Source organism: Anarrhichthys ocellatus, unplaced genomic scaffold, assembly GCF_004355925.1.
Source record: "Anarrhichthys ocellatus isolate YVR2014 unplaced genomic scaffold, GSC_Weel_1.0 scaffold146, whole genome shotgun sequence".
Classification (NCBI taxonomy): domain Eukaryota; kingdom Metazoa; phylum Chordata; class Actinopteri; order Perciformes; family Anarhichadidae; genus Anarrhichthys; species Anarrhichthys ocellatus.
This window is the reverse complement of record NW_022280176.1, coordinates 333,371-357,008: the sequence shown is the minus strand read 5'-3', so window position 1 is coordinate 357,008 and position 23,638 is coordinate 333,371. Positions and strand designations below refer to the sequence as shown.

General features: G+C 44.8%; 2 protein-coding genes across 6 annotated transcripts in view; one reads left to right on the top strand and one right to left on the bottom strand.

The window, feature by feature from the left end:
• Positions 1-23,638, top strand: part of LOC116400080 (mitochondrial import inner membrane translocase subunit tim16-like) — a 98,099-nt gene that overhangs the window by 41,974 nt on the left and 32,487 nt on the right. The gene's annotated exons all lie outside the window — the stretch shown is intronic.
• vasnb (vasorin b) overlaps positions 4,518-23,638 on the bottom strand; it is a 23,388-nt gene continuing 4,267 nt past the window's right edge. The window contains exons 2-3 of one of the 3 annotated variants that reach the window (XM_031877733.1): positions 20,829-20,889; positions 4,518-8,391 (exon numbers count right to left, since the gene is read on the bottom strand). In XM_031877733.1, the coding sequence (XP_031733593.1) occupies positions 6,309-8,384 (2,076 nt within the window). In that variant the 5' untranslated portion in view covers positions 8,385-8,391; positions 20,829-20,889 and the 3' untranslated portion in view covers positions 4,518-6,308. Of the gene's footprint in view, positions 8,392-20,828; positions 22,602-23,638 lie in introns of those variants that run through there. The other 2 variants (XM_031877730.1, XM_031877731.1) reach the window with 2 other exon arrangements.

Below are 23,638 nucleotides of genomic sequence, written 5' to 3'. Positions count from 1 at the left end.
ACACACACACACACACACACACACACACACACACACACACACACACAAACAAACTCACTCAACATCTCCACTACCCATTTCCAAAGACGGGTAAGCCAATGTGGCCCCGCTTGGACTCAGCCAGTAACGGCGTCCCTCCACCTCCCTCTCCTCTCGCACTTCATCATCGCTCCACCTCTTTAATTTCGTCTAATTCTTTCCATCCTCTCCTTCTTATCTTACAGCATTGGCTGGATAATCGCTCTCCATTTCAAGTTTCCCCATTTGATGTTTATATTTTGCATTGAGTCTTTCAACACCGTGTGCTTGTGAAGCTCGGCTTTCTTTCTACTTCTATAAACATACAGTAACACACTAAGCCTTTTTGTGGCACTAAATCATATTTGTCTTTGGGGTCCTAAAATACTTTTAATTTACAGCAGGTTCAGTAAAATGTGGATGAAGGGGTCAGTGAGTATGAAGACACAAACAGTCGTTTTACAGTAGAGAGAACACTGCACTGTTCTCCACAGACAAGTGAAACTGCAAGATGAAGAGACAGAACAGTCTTTAGGATGAAGTTTTTTGATCTTGAGTTGGGACCAGGTTGCTCTACAGCGGTTGTTAAACTCTAAACTGATATCCTCATTCTTGGATGCAGCCTCAGGAACGCAACCAAATGCACATATCAGCGCCTCCCTCGATTGAACGTGGCCCAAGGCAGTTGCCTATACTGTATTTTGCTTAGGCCAAAGGCCGGCCCTGCATAGAGCCATATTCACACTAATGTATGACCCTGATTCGCTCCGATTATACATTAATTACCTGCCAGCTTACATCGTCCGATTCCAGTATGAAATGATAATGAGGCGGGTCAGTCGATATTCTACTGAGGGGCGGAGACAATGAGTGAAAAAGACACAAATGACAAGCCTGGGATGGAAGAAAATATTTGCACTAGTGAAATCACACTGCAGTTTGTTTTTATATCTACTAATCTATTAAACAGCACTTGAAATGAATTGCATGTGTGCCTGCTAACGTACGGCGCCAAGAACTAACCAAATTCAAATTCTTCCTTTTTACTTCTTTTTTTTCCTGTTTTTCTTTCTCCCTCACTTCTCCGCTTTCTGCACACTGCTTTTTGTCAGAGCAGCATCTGGGCCATCTGCTGGCACGGACTGGCAGCCTGTATGCATGACAGGACTGTTATTAGTGCTTCAGAAAGATGTAGAGGGAGGGAAGGTGGGATGTGGGGCAGGAGAGTTGGAGTGAGTGCTGTATAGGGAAACAAGCAGAGGGCCAAAGAACTGGAGCCAGAGAAACCAGGTTCCAAAAACAAAGTGGTGGTGTGTTTTCTCTGCTCAGCTCTTCTTTTCCGTCTCTACTCTTCTACTCTCTGTTGCTTCAATTCCCTCTTTTAAACTCCCCGGCGCTTGTTGGTTAGCACGTAGCAACATCACAGTAACTGAATAAGAGAATAAAAGCTTGAGATTTCAAATTATTATTTGTGTTGGGAGGAATTTTGAAACTTCTTTTTCTTCTCTTTTTTTTTGTAGTTTATGACCACTTCAATACTTCATCTTGTGATTTTCGAAGAGTTTATTTCATGCTCCCAACTGCTGACTGTAAATATTCTTGGCTGATTTTGGAGAGATGGCTTGAGGTTACTGGGGGGTCAGCTGTGCTGAAAGGGCCGGAGGGATATTTGGAAGATGGGAAAACAGAGAGGCAGAAAAAAAACAAAGTCATTTGAATAAGATATTGGGAAATGCAGAGCAAATACAAAAGCTACTTGCACCCACATCACCTGCTGCTTTAACACATTGTCCTTGGCTGCATTCTAGCCGCTCTGAAGTTGAGAAACTTAAAAATAGAGAGTAAGAGAGAGAGACAGAAAGGAGGGGAGTGAAAAAATATTTACTTAGAAATAATTCCGTGTGGAATTTTTTTGGGGGGGGGTTGATGATTGTGAAAAAAAGTCCCTTGAAACTACAATAGGGGCTTTGAGCAGCGCAGGCTGAGTGCGAGTGTAAAAGTTGGACCTCATCCAGGGACCAGGTTTCTCTTAAAGCCAGGGAAAGAAAAGAGGGACTGTTTTATGGAAGGAAAGGAGAGAAACAGACACACACACACACACACACACACACACACACACGCTCTGTTCTCCTTTTCTTATTTACATACATGACCATTTGCAGATGCCTGTCCAGAGAGAAAGACAAGAGACATGGATGCATTCTTTCAGCTGCAGGTATTATTATTATTATCTGACGTCATCTACGTATCCTATCAGTCCTTTTACATGGAGTCCACCCAGTGTATCCATTATTTACGTATAGATCAGTTGAACAGTTGTCGGAGACTTGAAGGACATACATACATACAGACGGACTCCTTCCATTTTATTCAGATGAGAGGCTGAAACGGGAATCATTCCTTTACAACTTAAACAAATATGTTTTTATTATTTTAAAAGTTCAGGACGCATCAAGGTTCAAGGTCTAGTGTGTAGGATCTGGCGACATGTAGCAGTAAGGTTGCATATTGTAACCAACTGAAACTTCTCCAGGCCCTTTCTAGAGCGTATGTGTATACAAACGGCTCATTCTAAGGTAACGGATACACAGCGAATCTTATTTCCAGGCGATTGTACACTAAAGGAAACATACTTGATAATATTATATTATATTTCGGCCAAATCGATCCACCAAATGCTACACGCTGTTCCTTTAAAACAGTGGAGGAAGGACAAAGACGTTTAAACGTATTGACCCCCCCAGGAGGTTTCTCCTTTTTATGTCACTAGGAAGTTTGCTCTCTCTGAGCAAGTTGATTATAATAGGGCCTCCATGCCAGGAGTGGTGCTGTTTTATGGGTTTGTGTTGTAAACATGGGACCTTGCACAACAGCTCCCAGCTATAGGCCAGTACATGCATGCGTTTGTTTGTTTGTGGGTGTACGTGCGTGCATGCAGCATCAATCCCCTACCCAGCATCCTTCCTACAAAACGCATGGGTGGTCAGCCTATTTATTGGGCGGGTTTGCAAACAATGCTCACTTATTAGGCTGAGACCACTGAGTCATTTTCAATGGTTAAATATAACTACAACCTTAACAAGTGTTTTCAATCATAATCTTTATTTCCATTTTGCCTTCAGCTCACTGCTGGCATGGAAGAATTCCTATTGTCCATTGAAAGCACACATTGCAGTCTTTAGGATGGTGGTGCACTGTTGAATGTAGCAAAGAGAATCAAATACTTACACATTCATTATTAATCACCTTGGAAATTGGGGATGGATGATTTTAACAATATTTACCCATGCTAGCGGCATGGTTTTTTAGTTTATGGCCAAATAACTAAAGAACTGATGACATTCTCCCCTTCAGCTGTACTTTGTGTTTATTGCTAATTAGCATCCATCAACATGCTAACATGCTATATTATGATGGTGTGCATGCATAGACTGGATAAAAGAAGTGGACGTGGTCACTGTGACGTCACCCATTGGTTTGTTGGCTGCCGTCTTGAAGCTTCGAATTCGACATTTTGTCCCTCGCCATCTTGGATTTTGGCTGATGTCATCGTGTTTTTTTTTGCAGTAAGTAGTGACAGGAGAGGGTGGGGTTCAGGTTTTAAGACGAAAACAAGGACAACAGAGTGGTTTCAAACTGTCAATCACAAGGTAGCTGTGCCCTAAAGCATACCCTGCGTTATGGTCTATTTTACTCTAAATGGTACCATGTTTTACGAAATGAACATCACGTTGTATTGAAGGGGACTTTAATCTACTGATTGAGACTATAAACATGTTTAGAATGTTAACTGAGGTAATAAAATGAAGTGAGAAGTAGTAATTTTTTCATAGACTTCACAACCCCTGCTGTTCATTCGTAAGAATGCCAGTTTAAGGCACTGATCAGAAGTTGCCGCCTGTGTAAACATTATACCTGATTAACATCAGCATGTTGGCATTGTGAGCATGTTGGCATGCTGACATCATTTAGCTGAAAGAACAACCAGTCTGTAGACTCTGTACAGCGCAATAACAAAACAGACATTAAAGAGGGAGTCTGACATACACTCGCATGAATGTCCATGTTGATGTTTGGCACTGTACCACTATTGAAATGTACTAAGCACAAATACACAAGCACATGTACACACAGACGCACACACAGACTGACTTATGTGTGGTTGAGATCCAGCATAATTACACCTACACTTTGTACCTTTTGTTCCCTTCTCTCTTTCTTGGACTCCCCCCTCCTGTGATCTCTCCCCTCGCGCCGTTGAGTGATGGCTTAAAAGGAAAGGGAAGTTAATGACAAACATAATCCCATCTGTTGCCTGTCAATCTAATCCTTCCTCTTACAAGCAAAAAGGTGGAAACTACAAAAAAAGACAACTTAACCCTTTTTATTTTTGGATATTCATTTAATGATAATATCGCTCTTTCCACTTGTACAAATAAGTTCACAAAATTTTAAAAAAAAAGAATGAATGACAACAAAGAGCTTCCCAAAATAAACAGGGGAAAAATGAACAATCACATCGAAAATAATTTGTTATCTTCAATGTATTCTATTTGACAAACAATTATTCCAGTTGCATTTGTTTGTGTGTGTTATAAAGACATGTTGGCAGGGAACTGTTAATTGTGCACTGGGAATACTGTAGGTAGGTAACGTTACTGACATTCACAGATGTGTCTTTGGTGTGTTTGCTTATAGGTAGAGTTGTTTGGGGCTTAAAGTACTCTTTGACATGCGGGCAGATAGAGAGGGTAACTGATAGTAACTCGATGTCTGCAGGTCTTTGCACAAGACGGAACACGTACTTGCATTATCACTGAAGTTGACAGATCTACACGCATTCATTCTCACACACACACACACACACACACACACACACACACACACACACACACACACACACACACAAATAGTTACTTTGAGTCCTTCTTTGCCCGATATTCACAGATTTGGATCTCAGCACTCTGTGTCTGCATAATAACCTTCCTGTAGATCTCCCTCTTTGCAAGTCTCATTGTCCTCTACACAACATTGTAAAGAAGTCTGCACCTCTCATGGACATAGTCTTGTTAGGTGTAAGTGAGCGAAACTCACTTACTCAAGGGAAACACAATACTCAACCACTATTTGCTTTGCTTGTTGTGGGCCAGGCCAAGTAGCATGATGTACATGAATTGTAGTTCCGGGATAAAACTGAGTTTCCCCTTGCAGTAAATATATAATAAATAAAGTCTCTAAAGTTCTTTTGCTGTATAGTGATTTGAGTGCTTACTGTAATTAAGGCAAGCTACAAACTGTATGGAGTTTAGTGCAGCAACCAAACAGAAGGGGTTCATTCAACTGCTTCCCTCTGTACCTTTTGTAATCCCGCTTACCTTCTCCCTTTGTGGTGGCAAAGCAGACTGAGGGCTTCAGAATCGAGAAGGGGGATTTAGTCTAGAGTCTGTCCAGACTCACATCTACTTAGCCTGTCTGACATTCTGGGGGTAAAGCCCTTTGATTGACTTTGCTGGTACCAAACGAGTTTTAATCTTCAAAGATTTTAATCTGCTGTTTTGTCTGTTAGTCACAAGAAGTGTGTGTGTGTGTGGGGGGGGGAGACTATAGAGGGCTGTTAACAGTCATAATGTTGCACAATACAAAATAACAAAGACACAGGTATAAAAAAACATACATACAAAAACAAAAATAGTTTAAAGCCAAATAAAGAATACAAGCATCAGCTATTTTCTCTGCATAACTTCATTTGGTGTCTTAAAGGTCATTCACAGCAAGCACCGATCCCTTTGGGGTAGTGCTGAGGAGTTACAACATGCAGCAACAACAATTGCTGATATAGTGTTTAGTTGGGCTGTCGTGACGGGGAAAGGGCAACACAACCCCATTTCAGTGCACTCTCCTTTCTGAACAGATAAAGGAGGGCCTGAGGTCGCCATGACCCTTAACCCTAGGTCTCAGCCAATCACAACACAGCATCAGTCCCAGCATCACAGCATGGGAGCTGAGAGGTTGCCATTCCGGCAATGTGAGTGAGGCAATATTATTGAAGCAGAACAATGCTTTTTGAAGTCCAAACCAAGGTTTTTGAACATGTTTAAAGTCTACTTAAGACAACCCGAGGGCATTGAGTTAAATATATGTCCAGTTTCTCCTTTTATGTTTGCCTGGTCGATACTGTGTCCTCCACTTTCACAACTGCATTTGCTGCTCTCTGTATTTCACCAGTGTGGAAAACAGAGATGAAGAATAAAAAAAATCCTCCTTTAGGTCTGATTAGTCGAAGCCAGGTGTCAAAAGTAGGAGGGCTTGTGTGAAGTCATATTGTTATTTGATGTACAGTGATCCTGTAGTAGCAACACCTCATACTCCAAGTTGCCATTCTGAACAGCAGGTTCAGGGGCCATGGGTTGGGGCTGTTTCTGAGGCAATGCCCCGATGTCCAAACCAGCCTTCACTCCATCCAACTCTAGCTGGGAGGGCTCACAGTCTAGCTCCAGGTGGCCCTTGGCCCTTTTCTTGCGAAGATAGCATACCACTCCCACTGCTATTGCTATGAGTACCAGCAGTAGCAAGATGGCAATTGCAGGCACCAGCATAGTTGTCAGCCTCTGGTCGTCAATCTGTTGACGACGGTTGCTGACACTTTCAGCAACCGTACGGGCTTCAGTGCAGACACTGTCCGTGCCACTAGGGGTACCTAAAGGACTGGCACACACCGTGTATGTGGAGTTGGGCTGCAGGCCTCTGAGTATGTACTCTGGGAAGGATGCCGGCAGGCTGAGTTGAATCGGCCTGCGGTCTGGCCCAGAGAGATTACGATAGGTTAGGCGGATTCCACGGATGTGAGGCCGCATTTCAATGTAGCGGTGGAGGTCCAGCAGGATTGAGGTTGTGGTTGCTTGATGTGAGCTGATGTCTGGTGCATCCACACTGACAGTTGCCATGGGGACGTCAGCTTCCGGTGGTGAAGGCGGGTGATGGTTTTGGAATTCACAATACATGCCAGAGGTGCCATGTGGACAGGTACATTCTACCTGACCATGCTGGTCCAACCGACAAGTACCCCCATTCAGACAGGTGTGAGGGGGACAGAAATGCTGCTCCTCGCCTGGGTCCATACTGCTGCTACTGGGGGATGCAGGGACAGGGGGCAAGGGAGAGTCATCTTTGTCTGTGGGGTTGTCACTGGCCCTGGGGACTAAAATAGCTCTAGTGGTAATCGGGAAGGTAGTGACAGGAACAGGCAGGGTAGTGGTAGTTTTGACTGTACTAGTGGTGACTGTAGTTGTAGTAGGACAGCCAAAATCCCTGTGCTCCAGTCTTTCCAATACCTTTCCAGCATTGATAGGTGGGAAATGGCAGCGGGTCTCCTCTGTTCTGTCCAGGGTGATGCTCTGGGCTCTTAGCCATCTTGGGAACCATGCTAAGGTACAGAGACAGTTGAAGGGGTTTTCTGCAACTGTTAGCTTTCTCAGGTGGGGTAAGAGATGAGTGAACTCATCAGGAAGGCCCTGCAAACTGAGGCTGCTAATGTCCAAAGTCTGCAGCTCTCCAAGGTTCTGCAGGTCCTGAACCTTAAGAGGGCCCATCGGGTTCCCAGCCAGGTTGAGGTGAATCAGGTGGGTCTCCTTTAGCGCTGAGGGAAAGGACTCAAGTTGGTTTCCTGAGATGTCCAGTTCGTGGAGGTTCTTTAGACTACGTATGAGCTCCTTATTCAGGCTGATGAGCCCCACACCACCCAATTTCAGCGACTCAAGGTTTGGGGTCTGGAGATCTGAAGGACCCAAGGTGGGTAAGACATTAAAACGAAGGTCCAGCAGCAGTAGTCGTGGCATTGAGAGAGCAGGCAGGGATGTCAGCTGGTTGCCCTGCAGTTTGAGTTCCAGAAGGTACTCCAAGCCATTAAAGGCATCATGGTGGATGGTCTCGATATGATTACCATACAAATAAAGGCGCTCAAGCAGTACCATACCCTGGAAGCATTCCTCTGAAATGTGGGTGATCTGGTTGGATGACAGGTCCAGGTTTCTCAAAGAGGTCAAAGGTTCAAACACCCTATCAGCAAGTTCAGTCAATTTGTTCTGACTGAGGTCCAGCATCTCCAGGTTTTCCAGGCCATCAAAGTCCTCAGTTGTCAAGCCCTCAATGCCATTGGCAAAGAGGTAGAGACTTTTTGTGGATGGGTCTACTTCCTTGGGAATGGTAGAGGAGCGTCTCTGGAAACACAAGATGGAGTCTGGCGTGGAACAGGCGCAGTCCTCTGGGCAGTCACTGGACCAGGTGCCATCAGGAATAATGAGGAAGAGTAGAAAGGGCATCAGTGGAGTGAGGAAGATCTTCATGGTGCAGACTCTTTCTCTCTCCATGCTCAGCCTATAACAAGAGAGCACATAATCTGTCAATTACCTGCACAATCATCCAGAGAAATATATAGTAAATGCTGACAGATTATAAACAGGACACAACAGTAGTAAACATTATATTGCTCGGGTCACGTTTGAGTTTAGGAGCATTCAGCTGTTAGACAAAGCAATGTGGAACAGATGCAGCATAATGTTGAACTTCTTTTACAATCTAAATGTTCTCCCTATAGTCTATAGTTTGTAAAACAATATTAGGTCAGCTATTGATTCACTTTGTGGCTTTTAATGCGTTTCAAAGAGTGAGATTACTATCAAAGCTTTAACTCTGCATAGCCAGTGATCAAAGTCAGTCTTTTGTCACAAGGTCTCTCAAACAATAGGGCTGTAGCCGGGACATCAGGCGTCCCAGGGAGTTTTCTACTAAATTCTGGGAAAAGTTGACATAGTGGCATCTTGCCACGCTTTTCTGGCTAAAGGAGTGCCAGATTCTTCCTGGAATAATCTGTGTAATAGATAGTATTGTGTCATGCCAAAACTGTTGTTTCTAATGATCCTACAGATTTCTAGGCGTGTTTGCACGACCACAGCCACACATGCATATATATGACAATATGTGTTGGAGCTAAATAAAAAAATGTATATTTGTAAGCCGCCCACCCACTGCTATTTACTGCACACACTGTGGTTGTAGTGGGCTCACAGTGAACCGTTCTCCCTATGTCTATGACAGACTTCATAGCCTATGAAACAAAAAGGCACAGAGCAGCAACGAACAAATCCAACATGCTTCGTTTCTGAGATATCAAAGTGAAAACAGAGTGGCTCTGAGCATTTTTCTGTCCCTCCAGAGCCACTGAAACAGTGAAAAGCACACGCCCTCTCAATGATTCACCGTAAACACTGCTCTTTTCTCTCCCGTTTCATACATCCATACCGTGTCAACTTTGTTTGGCTGTATGTATGACGTGCTGCATGTGGCCACGCATCTGTGGATGATTTACTTTGTGGCGTTCTAAACTCGGAGAGTCGCTTCACCGATACGCCGAAGCTGCTTCTCTAACCATAGACGCCATATAAATAACACGCTTTTTATGTTGTCATTACGTAGACTGACGGCCGGTGCTGCTGCTTGCCAGACAAGCTTCTCTAATTCTGGATGAAATGCACAGAAACCGAAAAGAGTACTGTCGATCATCAGGATGTATGTTACTGTGATTTAAGCCCATTTCACCTGAACCCGAGCCTTCCAAAACAAACGCCCTAATAGAGCGTCAACAACTCAGTATTCGAAAAGGAGGGAGGGGATGATGGAAAGGACAGGGGAATGAGGGGAGATAAAGAAGAAAATAGTTGCTGACAAGAGTCTGCATGGCAGTTTATCATCTTCTGCTATCTAATGAGATGGCCTTGGGGGAAAGAGGCAACATGTCTATCTGTTAACCATTTCTCTTCTTCAGACCGCTGTTTTGTCTCGTCTCTTTTTCATACTTTTCAGGGAGTCAATAGAAAGCACTTCTTTGTCCGTAATCCTGAACCAGAGGCACCCAAATACACCCAATATTCCCCTGGTGTCCTGTTATTACTTTAGTTAATGTCATAATCTCATTAGTTAATGTCATAATCTGTTTATTGATTGGAGGCAAGGGGAGTAAAAAGTTGTCTCCAAACATTTTGAACATTTATGACGCCCCCACTGTATGTTTTTCGACTTGAATGCTTGAGGGAGCTTATGCCCTAGGCCTTTGAATGGTGCGATTGTTGATGTCTTTACTGCACAAATACCTGAATGAAAAGCCAAGTATGTGTGACTTACAGTTTTGCTCAGGGAACATGCTGTTCTTGCACCGCTTTACCTAGGGGTTATGACCCATTACACAAGATATGTCAAAGAAATTGTTTCAGACATTTCATGTTCCTCATTTCGTGTTCTTTTCCGTTAAAGTTACAGCATTCACATATATATAATTTGCACTCTTGCATCTATTAGATATACAAACATTGAACCAGGCTGTAGAAATACAGTTCTTGTTTGTTTGTGAGTGTGTTCATACATGTTGGAAATAAATGCACATATTTTTGTCCCTCTGTCTAATTGTCTTTCCTATATGCAAATCTTATTTATTTCAAAATGTATGTAGTTGTGTTTCATTTAACTATTGGCATCAATGCCTGCTTAGTCTGTCCCCTGTTAATAGAGAAAACTCTACTTATCTACGTGTGTTACAGTAGCTTCAGAGCTGCTGCCAACTTAAATAATGTATCCTTTTTACAATTAATTTCCTGTCACTCAGTCTGTTTAATGAGACATTTTCTTTCCCAAAAACATCACTGCCTCAAATGTCAGAACTTGGAGAGGAGATGAAGGTTTTTTTTTTGAGGGGGTTGAGGCGACGGAAGGGTATCATCTCCTCACACCACAGCTATGGCATGTATTTTCCTGCTCCTTCAGCATACTTTTCTTTCTGCTCCTCCTTGGAAAGATTCCCTGATGTCTTATTTTTCTTTCTCCAGTGTATAAACTAAAGGTAGTCATGGCATTCCCCTGAAACCCACTGCCAACACCTCACTCTTATTATTCAGATAACTCTTTCAGACAGGGCAGACATGTCATTCTGTGCAGCCAGGCGTCAATAACATGACCCTACTCGAGCCTCGAGGCTTGATTTAACAAAGCAGCTAACTACTTTCCAGAGTCAGCGCCTACTGACGGCACTGAAAAACTACCGGACCTTTGGCAGTCATGCAGAAAAGTTGGACCCGCTAATTGTTTATGGAAAGTCTTGTCCAGAAAAAAACCAATAACATCTGACGGCCACAGCTTGCTGTCGGCTACAGCTGAATGGGCAGCGGAGGTAAAGGGTTGCAGCTATCCCATAATTTACACACACGGAGAAATTCACTTCAACGGTAGTTACATCTACAGAATTTTAAAGATGTTTTGAGTCATGCCTCAGTGGCCAAGGTAAGAACATTTTAACTGTGGTAATCATTAATAACGTGTTCTTCCACTCTCAATAAAAGGTACTTGCTAGAGCCATATAGGGTTCTTCGGCTTTTGTTTTGGTTCTTAGAGGAATCTGTTTTACCCAGAACCTCTACGGAAAACCCCTCTGTGGTGTGTTGTCCCACCCAGAACCCTCACTGGAGGTTCTATCCGGAACCTTTCTACCTTCTAAGCGCAATAAGAACCCTCCCAGGGGTTTTTACCTGGAGTCTTCTCATATTCCAAGGGTTTCATCTAGAACCCACCCAGGGTTCCTCATGATGCTTCTAAAGGACCAGGGTCGATGTGGTGCAAGGCAGCCCACAACAATCATAGACCACAATCATGGTTTCTGGGGTTGTGGGCATTCCTTTTTAACACCTGTGCTTTTTAAAAAAAGGGTTCTTAATGGAACCTTTAGTCTTACAAAGAACCCTTGAAAACCCAGAAGCAAATGGTTCTGGGTAGAACCTCAGCCCTTCAGGAAGAACCAATTTGGAACCCTGATTTCTAAAAGAAAGCCAAAATGTTTTAAAATGAGTTGCGTAGAAAAGACAGGTCTCAGTACAGAGCTCGGTAATGAAGATGATAGAAAGCATGGCTGCAGTGCACATGCAGTGTGTATGCAGTACCCATACTTTGTTAAAGGCTGCCTGTTTAGAACAAACACCAAAAGAATCCAATCTCATTCCTTCCGGAGATGGAGAAACTTGACTTTGGTACATTATATCCGTGCCAGAGACGACTATGAGGGTTTCGGTGCCAGAACATACAACATCAAGGCAGCCATGAGAGGAGAGCGAGATAAAAATAGAGTATTTTCCTTACAGACTCAACGTGGTGATTCTAACGTAGATCCCCGGGGCACAGTGTTCATTTGAGTGTGCCTCATTCCAAACTGGGCCAAGCAGATCTGATAACCCAGCGGAGGAGAAACTGTGGTGGATGGGGAGGGGTTCAGTCAGTGAATACTGCCAGATCACAGATAACACCGTAGCTTGCGAGGTAATAGTCTCCTGTTTTCTTTCTTTCTGGAGAGGAGTGACTTGTGCAGGTCTTATCAGGGGGTAAGATAAGGTACAATTGTGGCGTCACTACAGTTTGGATCCACAGTATGTGGCTGTGAGGCTTTAGTGTTTTGAAGTGTGTGCAGGTGGAGGGCCCGGAGAGAGAGAGAGAGAGAGAGAGACAGCAGAAAGACAGGCTTGTCATCATGCATAAGGAGGAATGCCCCCCTCTCCCTCCTTGCCTTCCTCCTCCTCCTCTCTTGAGTTGTAATTTCCTTTTTGCTCCCCTGCGCTTGTTGAGACATTCCTGAGACCGGCAGCAGCTGAGTTAGAAAAAGTGAGTTTGTCTATCTCACTAGCTTGGCATTCAGAGAATAACAGGGAGTCTCTCAGGGTTTATAAACAGACGATGGATTGGATAAATGATCCCTTTGCTGGGCGTTCAAATCTTTGTGACCAGATCTGCTAACTAACAATTCTTCTTGCATCTCTGTTTTCTTAATGCATGAGTCGAAGTTTTGTGGGTTGTATTAGAATAAAACGTGTTGGCTGATGAGTGCGTGGAATCACATCGGGGGCAGTACCGGTAAAGAGAAAATGAAGAAAGAAGCATGGGAACGTCTTTGCGCAACACTGAGTGAAATACAGCCCCTTGAAAAGAAAAATTAAAGAGGCGATAAGAAGTGGGGGGGGGGAAGAAAAGCATTTTCCCCTCTCCCTCGGCTCACTTCTTATCCTGCTTTTCTTTCTTTTGAAGATGAGTAGGAGAAGAAAAGAAAAGCAGGGGAACAGTGCAGACAAAAGCAGGTTTCTGTCAGCAGGGGCACCGGGGGTGGAGAGGTGGATAAGGCCCGGCTTTGCGAGGGTGAAGTGGGCTTCAGCAATTAAATCCCGGCAGGCCAAGCGTCAAGAGCCCTTATCTTCAGAGCTGAAGGCCAACACTGAGGGGCAATGAAGGTTGCAAGAGGAGGAAGAAAACTGCAGTGTGTGTGTGTGTGTGGGTGTGCAGGAGCGGCAGGTCACTGTGCACTTGCATAATTCAGCAGAGACTACGGGGGGGGGGGGCACCAAGCCAAGTCACAGTAAGGGGATAAGGCTGCACACTACAGAGTGCATACTCCCATCAAAGAGGCCCCTTCTCTTCTGGGACTTGATCTGTGAAAGGAACAATACTTGTGGTATGTGCATTAGAGTATGATCTACGGTGTTGTAGGTCTTGGGGTTCATTTCACTGTGACGCACTACTAAAATATACTACTACAGCAGCTCCTCGTGCAGATTTACCACAGTAGCACAGGGACATTCATACACAATGGTTGTAAATGATAACTTTGGCAGCCAAAACAAAATCCCACGTCCCCCCTCTGTATTCGCCCCGTTTCCAATCCCTGGCCCGATGAGAAGACAGAGGACTACTCCTCCTAACACACACTTCCACATCCCAATCCCTGTCTACTGTCAGCAATGTCCCTTCCAAAGCTGGACCTCGTTATCACCAGTCCCGTGTGTGGGTTATCCGTCAACATGACAAAGGGGTCAAAGAGAGAGTTGGGACGGTGAAACAAGAGTTGTGTCGGATATTTTAGGATTACTTAGGAAGTAGCACAGGAGAGAGAAGGGAGCATGTTTGTGCAGGAAACGCGTAACGAAACTATGACTTTGAAAATGCCAGCTATGTTAATGTAAGTCGGTCGGTATGCATGTAACGCTGTGAAGTATTTGTCACAGGTATGTGCTAATTGTCACTCTATCGCAGTGCTCCATTACTGTTGTACCTGTTGGTAAAACTATGTAACATGAGCAAACGGAATATGTCTGATCAGAAAGGAAGCCATGTTTGAAGATGGAAGCGTGTTTGCCTAATCCTCGTTCTAGGTTTTCCATTTCGGGGCAGCATAGTAGGAATGTAGATTTATTTTACTTTTATTTATACGGAAAAATAAATCTGGTCACGCAACAGCTAATGGCTATTTTCTTTTGTAACTTAGTCCTGTCAAGGTAAGCTGCATCTGTCTATTTTAGAGCTTAGATATATCTAAGATGCTCAAATTTGTGAAAAGACGAGCAACAGATTCGGTGTCTTAACATCAAGGCTGGGCTGCATAAAACATACATAATGCCGGTAGTAGCCTTTCTAAAAAGGAGAGCGGGTATTCTAAAATATACTCTGTTAAATGTGCTCTTGCATCGAGGTCAGATTACAGACATAGGCAGGAGAGAAGAGGACATGTGGAATTAAAGAGGGCTGATAGTTTCATGTTTGTCCCTGGCAATACTCATCTTGAAGCCATGATATCATTGGTATGCTTTGTAGTGGTATGAAGGGAAATTAGCGGCCATAATAGATTTACAATTTTCTGCACAAACAAAGCTTTCCAACTGATTTCAGCCTGGCCACAAGAGAAGAGCCTGTAATAGTCGCATCCATCTGTGTCAGTGCTGACTGATATCAAAGGGTTGTTGTTGTTTTAGTCGGCAACTTAACCAGAAGGCAGGTCCCTGTCGGGCTACCTCCTCGTTACAGACTTTATTTTTTTTGTTATGCCTTCCCTCGTTCGACGCTTTTTGCTCCGTACACTCCACACGTCTAAATGAGTTGGGAAAACAGCTTCTTCTTGGTGTGAAAGGCGGCCCTTTTCATCTCAGGATTTATGCTTTTAACCAGGCCTGCTCATGAGGACAGTGTGAAGCCTTACCATTAGAGCCTGCAGCTGGGGGACTTGAAGGAGAGCATAATATACAGTCCAGGGGTCAATGGGAGGGTAGTGAAATAGTAAAACTTCTCAAAAACAATGTATATTTGTTGCACTATAGGAGGGATACGGGGCAACTCTGTGTTTGGTTTTCTGATCCACGCCGGTAGTTATATCGTGCGATTCCGTTTTGTGCTGAAGAACTTTTTGTTTGATTTTTAAAATAGAACGTTAATCTTAACATACAAAGAAGAAAGGAACCCAAAAGGCAGTCATTCCTCTGGTCAGATAGCATCAGTCCAAAGGACAACGAAGCCTGTGAGGCAGAGAGCGACTCCTTGAGGTCAGAGGTCAGACTCAGATAAATGTTTCCACTGCCGCTCAGCATTCTGTGTCTTCTGTTGTAACCGCGGCCCAGACGACACAGATAACGGGCCCTGTTCGACACGGGGCGCACACCCAGCTCCGATTACACACAGCGTACACCTGAAGCCTGCTGATCCTCGTCTCCACAACAGGTGCTTTCTCCGCTCCTCCGGGGCAACATGAAACTCAAAACCTCTGGAGCGTGTCGGAGTAAAAGATGCGACCTGCGCCCAAAGCTTCAGCCTCAGCCGGCTGCACGCCTCCGCCTCGGAGCAGGCGAGACCTTTTCCTTTTATTCCTCCCGTTTTATTTTTTATAAAGGCACACATGAGGGGAGGCTCTCTTCTTCTCTGCTCTCTCGGGTTTGCACACAGTGTCCTCTTGTTTTGCCCACTGAGGGATGTCTCAACACTGACACTCGTCTTTTATCGCGGCACCCTGCCCTGTGGCCTCTCGGGACAGATGGCCATTGAGGTCACAGTCGCATCCAATCTGTCTGAGATCTTAACCACAGGACTCTCACATTACACAGACACAAAGGATGTCGGAGCATGGGCCTTCATCTGTTTTATGACTTTACTGTGGTGTTTGCACAACTTTTGTCAATCCGGTGCCTCCTTTATGTCGTCTACTACTCTGCTGAGTCTACCTTTCGACCTGGCTTGAATCGGTCCCAAACAACAACTCTGTGCCTTCTCTCCGTCTCGCTCTCTTTCTCTGTTCATCGTCACCCCTCTCCCAGACACAGCAGCAAACAACACCACTGCAGTAGTAACAGCCTGATGAGTCCAAAAAGGACAACATCACCAGGAAACGGTAAATACGTCATCCTAGTGTCACAAAGCTGGACTCTCTCCAGGCCTCGTCTTGTGCATTCATGTCCAGTGTTGTCCAGAGCTTTGTCCTCCTGTTATAGGGACACCCAAAGCCAGCTGGTCTCTCCAAATACGCCCGAGAGAGCCTGGCCTCGAGCGGGGACTACTGGGCGATGTTTGTGCTGTGTGTGTGTGTGTGTGTGTGTGTGCGTGCACTTGCGGTTAGAAGCGGCTGGGCCGACCAGTTTTGTCACTCAGCCACAAGCCCGGAGTGATGCGCACACTTTGACTACCCCTATTGACATTCATTTCCAGTTCCAACATGACTGCAATGTTTGTCTGTCACCTGGCCACTTAATTTATTACCTTTTTTATATCACAGATAAAAAGGTCTTTCCCTCATTGTCAGGACGTCTTTGGACAGAAGGCTTGAACTATCCTTCTTTTGGTCTTTTATACAGAAGATCAAGGGATGGACCACGCTGGATGTTGCCGCTTTTTTTTTTTTTTGCCTTTGTCCTTTGTCGCCACCGCCCCTGTGTAAGAGTTCAAAATGGAGCTCTGCTAAATCAGAGGGTGTGTGTCAGGCGGCAGGCAGGCACACTGACTGACTAGGAGCGGCTGACAGCCAGGCTGACTAGCCTTCTTAGACAAACAGTGTCGCACGCACTCGCCGAGGAGACACTCGCACACGCGATCCCTCAACCTGTCTACTCGTGTTGTCTCTGCATCCGGATCATCTTTCCACTTACACTCGCATGCATACTTATCTGAGCCTCTGGCCTCCAACAAGTCAAATAGGCCTCGACCGATTCTGATTCAGTCAAATTGTTGGCGGTGAACATGCACACGAAACACTTGTACAGCTAACAGGTGCCATTCTTGTTAGACACATCGCACAATTACTTCTAAGATTCTTTGCCTCGTCACTTCGTCTTCCCCTTGCTCCCTCTGCTCACCCCTTTGCTCTCTCTCAAATTTGGTCGTGTAGCTGGCAAGGTTATGACTGGAATCTGGTGAACAGCCCCGCAGGGCCTCATGGCAGCTATGTAGCTGCCAAAGTGTTCATTAGGCGGAGGACCTTGTGAGGAGCCCGAGGCTAAAGTAATGGAACGGTAAACAGAAATGTAGTGCAGCGCCCGTGCGAACAGGTAAACATGCAACTTATTTACCTTCAGCGTAGAAACTTCTAGTCTTGGAAATGACGCATACAAACTCACAGCTCATTGGCACAGAAGGGTTATATTAAGGCCCGACAGAAAATAAACTTCCACATTTAGCCAAGTCTAAGGCAATAAAACATGGAAGATGATTACTATGCCAGGTTAGAGGAAGGAGGCAAGTGATTTATTGATAAACTGATTGACATTTGCGAGTGCTTTATTGGCTATTGTTCACTATTACTCATAACCAGTTTGGTAGTCCATTGTTTAATGGTTGAAAGTAGCTCTGGGCGATATGGAGAGAAGTGAACTTGGCATAAGTGTAACTTTCCGCATTAACTTTTTTTCCGCAGCCTCTATTTTAAAGGCAGGCATTGTGCAGCGCTACCTGTTTTTCAGGCCCCCTAACTTCACACCCCGACCTTTTCTAAGAGTTACCGTTTGTGATTTTTCTTGTCATTCTGGCCTGGAGGCTTTTTTTCCATCTAATAAAAATGCGCCACACATACAAGGTAAATGTGAAATGAAGATCGCTGCTGCTGATTAGGATGCCACAAATGCATTCATTGTGAAACGGTTGCCTGTGTTGGTACAGCGCCAGCGCTGGCTGGCAAACCAGCAGTCAGGCAGCACAGATCCCCGGCCCCCAACCCCGACATGACTCTCCTGCATGGCCTCGGGTTGCCCTGCCTTTACCTCCTGTACCAAGACTTTGCTACCACAGTGTGATTGTCTTCTAGGTATTCAAAGTGGCTACTTAGACACACATCTGATTTGAATAATGTGGTCATATCTTTTCCATAGCTGGAGAACTTTTATATACTTCCTATAAGATTGAATTAAATTCTCATTTTCCACTGTGAGCTTAAGGAAGTCTGATATCCAAGGCCAAAATCAGTCTTTCATCCGTATAGTTTGATTGTGACATTGACATGCGTACGCCTCTGACTGAACGAGTGAGCCCTACTATCACAGCGAGTGTGAAGACATCAGTCAGCAACAGTCTATTAAGACAACGTTGACCCTCAACTCCACAATTGCCTGCAGCAGGTGCTCACTGCCAGGAGATTCCTCATACCCAGCACAGACGAGGTGAGAGGGAGAAGGAGGGAGAGGAGGGTAGTGACAGAGGTGGAGGAATAAATAAGTCAGCCCTCTTCCCCTCAGGCTTAAATCTACCGAATGCACACTGAGGAATTAATTGTGCAGTTCTTAGAAGACCATCAAAATGACAATGGACTCCTTCTAATTCCCACACCTTAGAGACAGAGTATGACAGAGTAATCCATCACACAGAACAGGTTTGGATTTATCTGTTCGTCACATTGTCACTGTGCGGGGATGCAGGTTGAGTTCAGTTTGATTTGAATCACCTCGTCGTAACAACAGTTAAGACTTTTCAGAAAACGATGCAGACTTTGTGTTTACGACTAAGTTTCAACAGTCTGTAAATAGATTTCCATACTGTATGGAAAGTCAATGGAAACCTATGAATGCCTTGGATGATAGAAAGAAACATTCAAATAAAAAAACAACACAGCAGCATGGTTAGCTAAATAATTAACTGAGATGTGAAGTACATGTGATCTCTAGTAAACGGGATAAACATGCAAACCACTGGTCCTTTAAAGGGCCCTTCACCCTGACGCCTGCTTAAGCCCGTTCATTGAGTTTAGCAAAAGAAGGTCTCTTGGTGGTCTTGTGAGAGGGAGATTTAAGCCTTCAGTGTACAGGATTTGTGTCTGTATGTCTGTGCCCTATGGGTGAGTCAGTCACACTGTCATAAATAGAGAACCTGAGATGACCTGTCAGACTGCCACACAGAGAGAGAGAGAGAGAGAGAGAGAGAGGGGGCAATGAATGATGCTTTGTTATTGTAACAGTGAATGGCAATTTGTCTATATAAAGAGCAGTTTGTTAGCTTTCACATCCGTTCATACGCGTCATTAGCGGAATACAGTGGATTCCTGAGCTGACCTGTAACACGCAGAACAATGCGTACCTGTGTGTGTTCACTGATCTGCTTGTGTGTGTGTGTGTGTGTGTGTGTGTTCTGATGTCAATGAGTCTGTGTGTGTTTGAGTATCTGCATTGCACCCTTGTTTGCTCTTCCATCTTTGTTTTTAGGAAAAAAAATATCGACTATATTAACCAACAATTACACATGCTCGCCGTGGTGTCGACTGAGTGGGAGAAGTTGTGTTTATGCTGTAACTCAACTTCATGTCTGGATGTTTTAACACACGCAGCTACAAGTCGCATTAATGGGAAACACAGACCGCTAACAGCGCTTCGCAGCCTCGTATCGTGCACGCACTCGTATATTACTGCATGCTCAAACATACATGCATTAGGTGTGGCAGCGAAATGCAGGTAAACCACGCGCAGGAATGGCTTCAATTCATCGGTACCGGCTCTGATGTTGAAACTTAAAGGATCAAGGCAGAAACTGTTTATTTTAGCATTGAAGAATTGGATGTACAGCAAATAATCTACAGCACTATAAGCAAATTCCTGAACCTCAACCTCGGGATAAGAACTGCGCACCTCCACTGCTCTCTTCTCTGGTTTCCCCTGAGGACGACGGGGCAGCTCAGAGAGGCGTGCAGGAGCTGTAAGGCAATTAGCGAGAGTAGCGGTGTGCGTCCAGAGGGCCGAGGCTACGGTCTTGTCCTGCGCTATGTGTGTGTGTGTGTCTTTACAAGCGCACACACACACACTTCCTGTCACAGCTCATTGACAACTAGCACAACACAGGAATGAGGCAGGATTGAGGGTGAGGGGGTTTGAAGTATAGAAAAGAAAATCAGAGCGACAGTTTTCACCGCAAAACGCGATAACAGGCGATAACCCCGGCACATATAGGACGGTTATTAGTTTAGTTTTTTTATTGTTCTAACAACGTTCTGGGAATGTGAAACAGGCAAAGTTTAAGAATACCATTTCTAACAGAAACACTTAGTGGGACCTCATACTGAGTGAGAGAACTCCAAACTTCTCTTTTTCCTTTCCCCTCAGTCTGCAACCCTACACAGCCTCCCTGTATCTATTAAATGCCGTGTGTGTGTGTGTGTGTGTGTGTGTGTGTGTGTGTGTGTGTGAGTGTGAGTGAAGAGAGCTGCTCTTGTTCTCCTGCCAGTCTTGTTCAGAAGGCTCAGAGTTGTGTGAAAGGACCCTGTTGAGGAAGCGGGGTGTTACAGTTAACACAATAAGGACCGCCTACAGCGTGTGATTTGGGTTTATATGCAAATATTCAAAGGAGTGTATTATTATGAGGTTTGTCTTTGCTTCCGTTTGTCTTTGTTTGTTTGTTTTATATTACAATGAACAACTGCTCCCTCAAGTTAACAGGAGGTTAGTATTCCGGTACCCGGCTAAAGCTCATTCATAATGTCAGATTTAAGTAATGGCTTCACTCACCCAGTGAAGAAGCTTCCTCCTCTACTCTCGCTCCACTTTTCTCGGTTTCGGCTCTTCCTTCCTTGGAAACAACGCAACATTTGTACCTGTTAGCCATACAGTGGGTACCCCACCCCCCCCCGTCACGCATTGTTCGCAAGCAAAACAGGACGTTTTTTGCCTGTTAATTGGTTGGATTCCAGCTGTGTGCGGGAGCGTGCTGAGTGCTGGCTGGCCGTGTGGCAGCACAAGAGAATGACAGAGCGGGAAGAGGAAGAATGCAGGCCGACCACTCTCCACTCTGTCAGCTCCTTGTGCTGTGATATCAGCGCATCAGCCACGGCCCGAGAGTGTGTGTGTGTGTGTGTGTGTGTGCGTGTGTGTGTGTGGCACAGATAACATTTTTACTTCTCTGATTTCCTTTGCCTGTGCTTAACCTCAACTGTTTTGATTAAGTGTGTGTGTTTGTGTGCGTTTAAGACAAAGACAGGCCCTCAGTTCTCCAATAAAAGCCAACACCAGCTTTAATTGTATGTGATGTCAGCGGGCAAGGCCCAAATTGACCACACTGTCTGTGTGTTTTTAATTGATTAGCGCCTCATTAACTGTGACCGGAGTGGTTTGTGCGTGCGCCCGTTTGTTTGTTGCTTTGAATGAATACAGTATTAACTAGTATTGAACGTTATTTTTGAGCGCGGTTATTGGATCACGCTTGCGTATCGGTTTTTGGGAAACTCAAAGTGACCACTTGATAGCTGTTTTATTAGCGGGAGACGTTTCGCCAAGAGCAGCTCCCCACACTTCTTTTACAATGTTCATAAAGTTGATTGAAGGCACTGTCATTAAACAGTTTCTGAGATAATTACGCACATATAGCATCTCTATTCATACTAGCGACGCTAGACTCACTCTTCCAGTTCCACTAAGTAGTGTTTTCAAGTCATACTTGATATACCTAAGCTCTGAGTCAAACAAAAGAAAAAACAGCGTGACGAACAAACCACATGTTCTACATGATTGTGTAACACCTGAAACATCACCTCACGCTACATATACCATCTCTGAGTCACCGTGCAGCTTGCGGTGCTTACGTCTGAGAATAATGTGCCGCGGCTCGGTGTGGCCCGCTGACCTACTGCGAGGCCTTTGCTGCTCTCTGCATCCGTGTGTTTATTTGTCTGTGGGAGTTTCGCTTTGCTGCAAAGAGGCTTCTGTGCATGCTTTGTTTTGTGTGTGTGTGTGTGTGTGTGTGTGCCCAGTTTTGGATTGTTCGCATACGTTTCACTGGTAAACACAAACGATGCACGCTTGTCAGGGGTTACTGCCGATCTTCTGTGAGTAACTACTGTTTTGAGGACTCTGGTGCGCTGAACCCTCTCGTGCGCGGTCAGTCTCCCGAGGGTCACTGTGTCTCCCTCTCAGACAATCCCTTGACTGCACTGTAAATATTTAGCTCACAGAGTGGAACTCGCCACTCAAAATAGATTCAAATCATCTTCGCCACTAAGCTTCGTGAGTGACCGTAAAAGACAAAACTGCCGACAACAATATTCCCCTCTTGGTAGGCCGCCTTCTCCACATCTTTCCACGAGACACTTTAATTTGTATAGACTGCACACTTCCAAATCACTGGTAGTACCTCTTATTTTCTCACTTTTCACCATTATTTGTTTACTTGTATATGTATTCTCTTTTAAAGGAGCTGTTTTTGTCATTCCCTTACTTTTTCTCTTCACTGTAATTTTCTTTCTTCCTCTGTGTTCATCTGTTAAACATAAATATTGCCTCACCCTTCTCCTCTTCCGTTTCTCTTTTTCTCTCTGTGTCACTCCCCTTCCCCCCCCCCCCATCTAATCTGGTCTCCATGTTTGAACCACTTTGTAGTGGCATCATGTACAACTGTCAGCAATTTGTACAAATTACAGCTTCAGTCCAAACCCTAAACCTGCAGATGACTGTTGGGATAACCAGAGAAACGCTTCCTGTTCAGCTGTAGGTGTGTTGCCTTGCTTGATATTTCACGTGCTTCTCGTATGCTGAATTTGTACACCAGTGACAAGCTGTGACACGAGGCACCATTGTTGTTGATTTCAGTGTTGAGTGATTGAGATTTGGCACTGATGCACACAGTGGCATTCGGATGATCACATTTGCACATACACGTGCACAGATTTCTCTCTCGCGCGCTGCCTCTTGCTCTCTCAAGGTGCGGACAGCAGCAGATAACAACAATATTTGTGTCGCTGGCTGCGACGGAAATAGACATGAAGCAAAAGGGGACGAGAGAACTCCCAATGTCTACTGATGTAATGCGAGAAAGCGGCTCCGCGCGTACGTGCCAGCTTGTATGTACGATGTGCCTACATGAGAGTGTGTGTGTGAATGTCACCACTCTGTGATGAACGAGGTCTCAGACAGTCCGTGACCTGAGGGCGAGTGGACACACACTGACCCGCAGGTACACACCTCACATATTTACTCTGCCGTCTTATCATTCGATCCATATTCAGTAAAACATTAATGTTAATCTCGGCGGTTCAATATTTGACCTTCCTCTCAAACTGTCTTTCCCACTTCTGGTTTGGGCCAAACTGTGTGTGTGTGTGTGTGTGTGTGTGTGTGTGTGTGTGTGTGTGTGTGTGTGTGTGTGTGTGTGTGTGTGTGTGTGTGTGTGTGTGTGTGTGTGTGTGTGTGTGCGTGCGTGCGTGCGTGCGCACCCTTGCTTTGCTCTTGCCCAGCAAGATCTGGTTCAAGGCTCATTTCCTAATTACAGTGCTGGCCAGAGGTAATTACAACCTAAGATTAAGAGCTGTTTCTCTTTTTTTTTTTTT